This window comes from Cajanus cajan, chromosome 5, assembly GCF_000230855.2.
Source record: "Cajanus cajan strain Asha chromosome 5, NIPB_CcT2T_4, whole genome shotgun sequence".
Lineage (NCBI taxonomy): Eukaryota > Viridiplantae > Streptophyta > Magnoliopsida > Fabales > Fabaceae > Cajanus > Cajanus cajan.
Genome location: NC_138521.1, coordinates 69,258,764 through 69,270,047, shown reverse-complemented (window position 1 = coordinate 69,270,047; position 11,284 = coordinate 69,258,764). Strand labels below are relative to the sequence as shown.

Sequence of the window (11,284 nt, the reverse complement as noted above, 5' to 3'; positions counted from 1 at the left end):
AATTTGCACAAGCATTATGATACCACATATAGGAGAAATATTTTTTTTAAAAAGGAGAAAAAAGAGAGGGAATAATATTGGGAGGCCTGCTTTTAAACAAGAAATTGAAAGGGGCGAAGATAATATTGGTTATGATGAGGTAAATATGAAATGATTGAGAATTAAATTATAAAATATGTATTGTACGTGAGAGTAGGGTCCCATGATTTCAGAAAATGTGGAGCATGAGAGGATGAGAAAGGAATAAAAATCCAAAACCGCTACAAAAAAACAAAAGAGAAACACTCCACACAGCTCATGCATGATGCATTCACCTTTTTTTTTGTTTATTGTTAATGTTAATGGATGAAGAATGATTGCACAGAATGAAAATAAATGAATCGTGGGGTCTTATTCTTCTTCTTCAGTCAACATGAAGAATGAAGATGCAGCGCCATCCAATGCGGATCCAGTTGCTCAATGCTCACATATCATGAAACCAATGTACTCGAAAACTCTCGGAAATAACTATAGTTTTGGATAGCAATCGCGTTGATTGATATTGTGTACTTGCAACACCAAAGTTAGATCCGTGGGATATGCAAAGGCTTGGCTTGGGTATATTAAATAAACTATATATCACTATTCGCCATGTTAAAAGGACACATTCGTTTATCCGAATGAAATCGGATTTCAATTTTCTAAATAAAATTTTAAAAGTATAGTTTAGAGGGAAAAAAACATGTGATTCAAGTTCTATGAAAATTAATTTCGTAAAAAAATAAGTGTATAAATAGTCTAAATGGAAGTTATTAAAAATACAATCAAGCTCTAATAAAAATATTAAAAAAAACTTTTGAATTAAGCTGAATTGGTTTTATGAATTTATTTATTAGAACATTACGATTACAAGTAGAAATAAGCAAATTACTATAGCCTAATTTACATGTTCCGGTACAAGAGAATAATTAAGTGGTTTGAGACTATTATGATTTGCATTAATTTTTACATGATATGTAATAAGTATTATTAATTCTGTCTGATAAATTGGAATTTTTGAATACTTGTTATATAGAAGTTGGTCAGGTTGAGAGACATGTGATATACTTTTGAATTACCTAATAAATTTTATTGAGTTAATGAATGTAATTTTTAATGAATTTCGATCTAATATAAAGTTTAATTTAAATTTAAATAACGTGTTAAAGGATGTGTGATACTAGCTCTAGTAAACTATTCGCATGCTACAGTAACATATTAAGTAACAATTTTTTAAATAAATAAATATATATATATATATATATATATATAACTTATATACAATTTTATATTATCTTTTAAGTATGGTTAATATTTTTTTACAATCAACATTATATTTTTATCTCAATAATTAGCATAATCAAAATATGTATTAAAGAATTATTTGAAAGCAAAACTTTTAATTTAAAAAAAAAACACTAAAAGTACATAAAAGAGTTGTATGTAATTTTTGTATTTTTTTTATTATTGATTGGATCTTATTATTTTTTTATAAAAAAAAAAGGTTATGGCCACACACTAATTTAACGACTCTGTATAGTCACGAATTAGTTTGAAAATTATTAGTATGTATTTCATTTTTTTAATTATATATATTTTTTATTTTAAATTGATTTTTTTTAAGAAATCTGTAAAAGAAAAAATATGATAAAATATGCCTTACTAACAAAATAAATAAAAACTAGGGTAAAGACGTTTATTTGTGACTACAAAAATGTTGGTTGTGACTTTAGTATTTTTTATTTTTTATTTTTTATTTTTTGTATTTTTAATCTCAGATAAATTTATATTAATTATAGACTGTACGTAGCAGTCGATATATAAATGATAAATTTGATAGCTTAAATTGTTTTTATTATATTTATTATTTATTTCAAAGTTTATTATTTACCCATTGTCACATATTAGGCTATAGTCCATCTTATTTTATATGATAAATTTCACTTTACTAATAAAAAACAATAATCAAAGTCTTTTTACTAACCCATAAAAATATATTAAATTCAAACCATTTTAAATTACATTAGATATATTAGATAAAAAATTTTTAAAATGGAACTATAAAATGGATAGATGATAAAATAAGAGAGATGATGATATTAGATCAAACATTGTCCCTTCCAAAACCAATTAAGTACAATATATAAACACTGTAATGTTACAAATATTTTAATTTGTTTTAGTATAAAAAAATACATCTTATGTAAATTTTATGTTTAAATTGTTTTGACAAAGAAGCAACAAATAAATGAAAAATATTTTTTGACATAATTCCTTTAGGATCTATTATTATTATATATAAAAAATACATCTTATGCTAATTTTATGATTAAATTCTTCTGACAAAGAAGCAACAAATAAATGAAAAATATTTTGACATGATTCCTTTAGGATCTATTTAACTTATAATTAAGCTAGTTAAAAACTCGTAAACTATAAATCAGGAGATAAAAAGTAAAAAAAATAAAATTTATTTATTGAATTAAAAACATATGATAAGACTAAACATAAAATGAATTTTATAATGAGAGAATAAAAAAAATGAAAAGATAGATAAAAGACTTTGTAAATTAAAAAAAAAGGTAAAAATAGAATATAAATAAATTAATTTTTAAGGTTTATAAGTTTTTAATTACTTCAATTAGTTTATAAAAATAATTTATAAACTTTTTGAACAATATCTCATGTTAAATAAATTTATTTTAGTCAAACTAGTATATAATTTTTTTTTCTGATGAATGACACTAACTTAAGTTTCATAAGTGTATACACTCTATTAAATCCTAAGCGTATTTTCAGACACACTCAGAAGTTATATTAAATCCTAATTAATCTAAATTAAGTTGAATGAACTTGCTTAATGAGATAAAGTTTGTATAGTTTTTGTTTTTATACTCAAACTTAATATTTTGTTTTAAAAAATTTGCATTGTCTCTAACTTGGACCAGAGTATTATCCTATAATAACATAAATTTAAAGTTTTTACATAATTTCTATTTCTTTCTGTAACTTATTATTCAGTAGACAATCATATGTGATTTTTTTTTGGTAGAATTAATATTTTTTTTGGTAGAAATCATATGTCATGTTTGAAAACAAGTAGTTAAAAATATTAATTAAATTCAATTTTAATTTAATGTCGATTTAAAAAAAAACTTCATTTAATAATTTTATTAATTTATATAATTATCGATTATAACATATCAAAATTCTAAATTAGTGGAGATAGTTAAAAAAAAAATATTATCATCATCACATATACAAATAACAAAATATAAATGTTAACAATAATCATCGGTGAATTTAATATATAAAATCAAATATACAAATATAATGTTTTTAAATATATATTAATAATTTAATTAAAGTTAAGAAGTATATTTACCTATTCTCATTATAATGGAAGTCTATCACTGATTTATCGGCGTTATTAAACATAAAAAAGTAAAAATAAAAATGGCTTTTATCATTTTATTTTTATTTTAGTTTTTTTTTTCCTTCCCAATGGATGATATTAAGAAGTATCTTTACAAATTTTGACTCTTTGAGTCGGTTATAAGATACAAGTCTTGGTTATATTTAAAACTCTTCATCTCTCCTGGATACATAATAATATATTATGTAGGAATCAAATATAGGTCCCCACAATTTCATTCTTATCAATTTTATGATAAATTAGTCTTTTCATCGTAGAAATAGACTAAAATAAAGAACTGAAATCATTGTAAAGTTAAAGAAATTTAAATACTAAATTATATACACATAAATTTTTAGGCACTAAATCAATACAAATGTCTACTCTTAAAGAAAAAATTGCGTATTATTTACTACAAATTCACAAGTTCATCTGGGTAAACTAAAATTATCAACCCATGTTTGAAATTTGTGTGATTGGAAATGTTATTCATGTCCGAAAGATTTCCTAAATCTTCGAACCCCTTTGCCTCCTTTTATATGCACGTCTCACTATTGTACAGAAAATGTCTCAATGGACCACCTTTACCATCTTCAAGATTGGTCCTTTCGCTCTCAATCTTGCTGGATTTTTTATGCTATTATCTTCAACGATGTGTTAGACATGTTCGAGAACAGATGGCATAAAATTTTATCCCAATATGTCAAAAAATTGTGATGCATTCAAACTCTTTTTTCATTGGCTTAGTTGCCAAGCAAAAGATTGCCCACGGCTTTTATGTTTGAACTTTTTTTTTGCTCTCACTTTTACTTTCAACACAAAATTTACCATAGAATACTTTTAAAAAATTGTTAAACGGAAAAGAAAGCAATTAAAATATATAAAAGACTTAATATAATTAAGTTCAAGTTTCATATTTTTAAACATGTCAAATTTACACTTAATTCGACTTATTTAAATAAATAATTTAAAGTTGAATATCATAATTTGTTTAGAAAACGAATTTAAGCTTCAACTTGTAACTTAATTTAATTTATTTACCCCTTAAATTCTTAATTAGTGTACAAACTCTTATTCTCTTAGAAAATTAATTGTTGATATCCAACTTCATGTAAAAAATATGATTAAGTATATTTTTAGTCCTTAAAAAATGGACTCTATATAATTTTAGTCTTTAAAAAAAAATAGTCCTCCAAATTTATATAATATTTATTTTTAATTATTTTTTAAAGACTGTTAACTTTAATTATTAAAATAAATCATCTCAATATTCAAATCCTCATAAATTTTATTGACATAGAAGTTTTTTAATTTAAAATATTAATTATTTTAGGTTAAGTTTAGTCTTAGGATAAAAAATAATTTTTCACTTAAAATTTTTCACTATTCACTCTTAGATGAGGTATGGAAATTTTAGCAATTTCCTTTTTATTTGAATAAGGAATCTTCTATCAAATTCTAATCAAATATTCTTACAAACTTAAAACAAGGTTTTTTTCTCTACCATCATCTATGTGACCATAAACGTTAAGTTTTAAGCTTTCATTAATAATTCTCTAAGTTCAAAAATCTCTATTTTTAGCAACATGGTTACACTTTAGGCAGTTCTCAAAGTTTGTAATTTATTAATATTTTTTAATAAATTCATTATAAAATAATTATTTAATTTAATATTTTATTGTTTAAATCAGTTTTTTAATAATTTGAAACAAGTTTTGATACATTGAGTCGAAAGATATAGCATTTTTTATTTAAAAAAAAAACTAATAATTTGTATAAAGAGGAAAACGTCACCTGTGTGTGATATATTTGATTTATGATTTATGATTTATGGGAAAAGGGTTTACAGGCTGGCTGGGCTTTAATTAGAGACAAGTGCCAAAAGTTGAAGGCAGTCCAGTAAATATGTGATCGGCCCAACAACACAGTAACAGTAACAGTAACATAAATAAAATAAAAAAAGAAAAAGAAAAAGAAAAGGACGCGTGGTGTTGCATTGCAGTCTCTCTCTAGTCTCTATGGCTATGGGTATTGTAAACCCTTTATATGTCTTCTCCACCGTTTCACCCTCCCCGTTCCGTTCTCTTCTTTCCCTTCCACTATCTCAGAACCTTCATTGTTTTTATTAAAAGAAAAATAAAATAAAAAAGAATCCCTCACACACACACACTCTCTCTCTAGACTCTAATGCTCTTTCAACCTCCTTCTCTCTCTCAGGGCAGAATCTCAATCTACGGTTGTTGAAATGGCATCACCACCATCACGCATGCTCATGACCAACACCAACACCAACACCAACACCAACACGGAGCGGTCACGTGACAGCAAGAGACGGAGAAAGAAGAAAGTGCAACAGCAACATCAACAGCAACAGCAAGAGGAACAGAGCAAGTGGAAATCGCAAGCGCAGCAACAAATCTACTCCTCCAAGCTGCGCCAAGCCTTAGCCAGAGTTCCGCGCCGAGCCAAAGCCGTGCGCGAAGCCGCGGACAGAGTGCTAGCCGCCACGGCCAAGGGGAGGAGCCGGTGGAGCCGAGCCATCCTCACCAACCGGCTCAAGCTCAAGCTCAAGCTCAAGCTCAAGCTGAAGCTCACCAAACAGAAGCGCCACAGAATCAGGCCCTCCAAGAAGCCGCGCCTCACCGTTTACCGGCTGAAGGGGAAGAGCGTGCAGAGGAAAGTCAGGTTCCTCGGACGGTTAATCCCCGGTTGCCGCAAACAGCCTTTACCGGTCATTCTCCAAGAAACCATTGATTACATACCCGCGCTTCAGATGCAGATTCGAGCCATGACCAATCTCGTTAACCTTCTCGCCGCTTCTTCTTCTTCTTCTTCTTCCTCACCACAATAAAGGACACGCCTTTATTTTATGTATCTACACATGCCATGCCATGTCTCTCTCCATTTTTTTATTTCTAATACTATTTCCCTATTTTCCTTCCCCACCCAATACGCTTTCTATTTCCCCCATTATCTCAATCTTAGGTGCTCATGTTTTATATTTATTTATTATTGGGGAAGGATATATAATGAAAAAACAAGTTTGAATTGTTGAGAAGGGCTAATTACGTACAGGTCCTGGTTCTGCATCAAAAGGTAGGGGAATCGGCTTCAAGTACCTTTTTTTCTCAACTTACGACCCTTGAGAAAAAAGAAAGTTACAGCATTCATTCCTTGCCCAAATCGTTGGTAGATTAATAACAATATTCATGATTAAGCAGGTGGCTTGTAGGTGAGAAGAAGCTTGCATAACAGACCACCTTTTTTCTTGGGGGATAAATAATAATGTTGTTAAGGAAAGGAATTGAACCGGTAACTAAGTAGGTTAATGAAAACGGGTCATAATCGTATATTTGCAAAGGTACGTGGGTAGGTTTATGATTAAAATTATGTACATGTTGTGCTTGTGCACTTACCTTGTTCTGTTTCAATTTGAATATTAAATAATAATATATACCACGACCTGAAATAAAAATCTGATCCAGGTCATGCCAACCTTTTCTTAATTGTAAGTTGTGAATTCGAGTTAGTAGTTGGTAATTTGGATATACCTTCTAGCTATACTGATACTGGGTCCGAAGGTTGATACATGACAAACATTCACATCTTGCTGTTATTATTACTATTGAATGACAAAGGATGGAATGTATTCTAGTTATATTTTTCTTTTAGTTTTGAAAGTGTCAGGTTGTGGATGCCTGAGAATTTATTGGTCATTATCTCAGCGGAGCACAGGGAAATAAGGTGGGAAATTAAAGTGAGTGAGGCAAGGAAATTGAATGGACTCAATGGCCAACTCCACTTCTCAAAAGTTTTCCCGAAAACGCCAAAAACATGCTTATTGGACACAGCAGAATGGCCTAACATGCCATGTGACTTGTCGCCCACATCTTCTTACACGACCCCACTTACGTTTTACATCATCTACTTCTCCTTTTTATCATTTTTCTTTTTCTGCCCAATAGATCCTTGTCAAAAATAAAAGCAGTTGTTGTGAAGGGTGAAAAATTGAGAAAGAAAACTGAATTTGAATCTAGGCGTGCGTATCTGAGATGCTAAGTTTAATGGGTCACATGCCCTTCAAGGTGGGGCAATGCTCTCTGAAGGACTAAATAGGTCACTTTCACTGAAGGACTAAATAGGTCACGCTCTTTGTGTGGCTCAGAGCCACTTAAGGGCACACGAGTGCCTCAGTTTCATCGCTTTCAGTAGTACTCACCACCCCACAACTTTGATCAGAATCATAAAATGGCTTGGGTTAATTTACTAGAGGACCACGCAAAAAAGAGTGAAAATTTTGCATGTCACTCTCTTTTTAGGAGGGGCACGGGTAGCATTCATTGCCAAAAATTCAAGTGATCAGAGAGGAATTTAATACCTTCCCATGTGGCTATTGAATCCTGCTTTTCATGAAGGGTAATTCAATTGATGATTCTGAAAAGTAACACACACGAAGGGAGAAATCTGAAAGGAATTTTGAGAGAGAACTATAAAGAAACGGAAATAGGTCTTTGTTGTATGTGTCCACATCCAGCACTAACTCAAAAGTATGATCATTTTCAAAGCAAATGGCAATGGTCACTAATCAATCTGGCGTTTTCTTAATCAAACTCGTGTCACCAACTTCCAACACAAATGTTATTTTCATAGCGAAAACATATTCATGAAAGGGGTGAATAACAAAGTAAAAAAAATATTATTCCCTATGTGTTGTCTTTTCCTCGTGCGCTTGTTACCTCTAAACGTTTTCTTCCACCCAAGATATATTCGATTAATTTACCTAATAGTGGACCAATGATTAATTCCCCCTTTCTGTATGAATTCTATGGCTATTCCCTTGCAAGCTTTAATCAAGTGTTAGTATTCTATAAGGAGTAGCACAGTAAAGTAAAAGAACAAGGGATGCTGAAAACCAAAGCATTTTGATATCCATTATATTTTGTCACTCAAATAAGTGGACATAGATACTTTAAACGTTGCTCTGATAGCGTGAAACAAAAATATATACAAGTAAATTAAGCAGTAAAGCGTCTAACATAAGATTGTTGCACTGAAATGAATAATGTTAATTGTAGGGACTTTTAACTGATATCAGAAATCACCTGATGTATAAAAAATAATTGTCTGTTACACTGACAAATTGAAGATTGAGATGAGTTGGATTTTCTCACATATGGTCTAATGCTCTAGAGACAATATTACTCTGCTTTAGTATAGCGAAGAGTAATTTACTTCAGGTTAAAGTTTTTTTTTTCATTTTTTTTTTCATGATACATGGGAAAAAACAGCAAACAGAACTATAGGGAATTAAGACTTGAGGTGAATTTGGTGTAAAAAAAAAGACTTAAGGTGAATGACACCATACTTCAGGTTAAAGTATAATTCATTATTCCCAATTGTAATCTGAGGATCCTACACTTCGATTAACACTTTCAATTGATACTTTGGGTCGAGATAATATATTATATGGATTAGGCTAAAACTTAATTCAAAACAAAAAATTCAACCTAAATACCAATAATAGTTAATCATGTTGGCATAAAAAAAAGTTGTATCATAGTTTTTTTTTTTTCATTCATTAATAGGAATGAATTATATTGAGATTTTTTAGATTTTGGTGAAATTGCATGCAAGCTCTTTATATTTTAATGTTTACATTAACATTCCTTCAAATAATTAATGTGAACGAGATTGTAATAAATGTAAAAACAATACATATTTTATCTCTCTTCTTAATAATGCCATAATAAAATAATACTAAAAAGTAAATACTAATTAATAGGGTTATTTTTTTAGTTTTTATAAATAAGAGAAAGAATGAAATATAAGCAAGGGTTTTTGTTGAAATGTAGCACCTACAATTGATTAAAAACAATGAATGAGAAGAAAAAAGAAAGAGAGAGACTTAAAGTCCTCATCTACTGCGAAAAATTTTATGACATTTTTCGATGAGATTCCTAACACAAACTTTCCTTTCTCATTGTTTTCTCGAGCATATTTAAGATGATGTCACCACTACCACAATCTTCATATGATTATTTGAAAGCTTCTAACTTTTTTGGCTTCATGGGCAATGTTGGATCTTTCCTATTATATTTCTTTATTTAATTTACACCAAAACATTGTTGCCACATCCACACCATTGTCATCACAAATAAACCACCCGCTTCAATTGTTGATCATTCTCAATGTTCCCAACAGCTTGAAGGTTGTCAATACTCCACTGTCGCCACCAACAAAGCAATAAAAAAATAAAAATAAAGCAAAAGATGAAACCATGGACTTAGGCAATTTAAAGAACTCAATACAAAAAAGAAAAAAAAAACAATTGACATTGATAAAAATGATGAAATTTGATTTTACTATATTGTTCTCACATGTATTAGACAATTGGTTATTAGGTTTTAGTTTGTGTTAATCTAACAACCAATATATTTCTTTAAACCTTAAATCATTAGGTTTGAAGGTCTAAATCTTTTGATTAATCTCATAATTTCTTGTAAGGTTAATCAAATAACTTGCATTAAGATTAGGGGTTAAAGTGTGGCAACAGATTGAGCGAGACTATAATTAGTCTAAAAATAATAAATTTTTTATCTCTCTTTTTAATAAAAATAATAATAAAATAACTAAAAAATAAATATTAATTAATATGGTTATTTTTTAAGTTTTGAAAAACATGGGAAAGAGCGAAATATAAGAATTTTTTTTAAACATACCACCTGCAATTGATTAAAAACAACTGATGAGAAGAAAAAGAAAAAGGGAAACTCAAAGTCATCATCTATTAAGGAAATTTTTGTGCCATTTTCTGACAAGATTTCAAACATAAGCTTCTTTTTCTCCCTTATTTTCTCGAGCATATTTGAGATGATGTCACCACTACCACAATCTTCATATGAAGATCCAAAAGCTTATGATTTTAACTTCATGGACATGTTGGGTCTCCCCGATTATACTTCTTCTTTATTTAATTGGAACCAAAACATCGTTGTCACACCAACACTATTGCCAACCTAAATAAGCCATCTGCTTCAATCATTGTCCATTCCCAATGTCCCCAATAGCTTTAAGGTTGTCACCCAACTCCTTGTTGATTTTGTCCTCTTTGAATGAAGTCGTCACCAACAAAGCAACAAAAATAAAAATGAAGTGAAAGACGACACCATGGGCTCAAGCAATTTAAATAACTCAATACAAAAAAAAAAGAAAAAAAATGACATTAATAAAGATGTCGAAATTTAATTTTACTATATTGTCCTCACATGTACTAAATAATTGGTTATTAGGTTTTAATTTGTGTTAATCTGAGAACCAATATATTTCTTTAATCCTTAAATCATTAGGTTTGAAGGTCTAAATCTCTTAATTAATCTCATAATTTCTTGTAAGGTTAATCAAATGACTTGCATTAAGATTAGATTTTAAAGTATGACAATAAATTGAATGAGACCATAATCAATGTGAAAACAATAAACATTTTATCTCTCTTCTTAATAATATATCAATAAAATAACTCAGTCATATAAGAATAACACCTACAATTTTTTTAGTTTTGAAAAACAAGAGAAAGAGTGAAATATAAGTATGATTTTTTTATACATAACACCTACAATTGATTAAAAACAATGGATGAGAAGAAAGAGAATGAGAGAAACTCAGTCATCATCTATTGAGGAAAAAATTATGGTATTTTTTGATGAGATTTCAAACATGAGTTTCCCTTTCTCCCTTGTTTTTCTCAAGCATATTTGAGATGATGCCACCACTACCACAATCTTCATATGACGATCCAAAATTTTATGATTTTGGCTTCATGGATATGTTGGATTTCTCCGATTATACTTTTTC

General features: G+C 29.1%; 1 protein-coding gene across 1 annotated transcript; it reads left to right on the top strand.

The window, feature by feature from the left end:
* The first annotated feature begins 5,306 nt into the window (after positions 1–5,306).
* LOC109811026 (transcription factor bHLH148) lies at positions 5,307–6,383 on the top strand. The gene has a single exon (XM_083075833.1). It carries the CDS (start codon positions 5,679–5,681, stop codon positions 6,282–6,284), a length of 606 nt encoding a protein of 201 aa, XP_082931959.1. The 5' UTR covers positions 5,307–5,678; the 3' UTR covers positions 6,285–6,383.
* The last annotated feature ends 4,901 nt before the right edge of the window (positions 6,384–11,284 follow it).

Bases quoted from the DNA above. Each gene is read 5' to 3' on its own strand.
- LOC109811026 (XM_083075833.1), top strand. From the start codon at position 5,679: ATGGCATCACCACCATCACGCATGCTCATGACCAACACCAACACCAAC.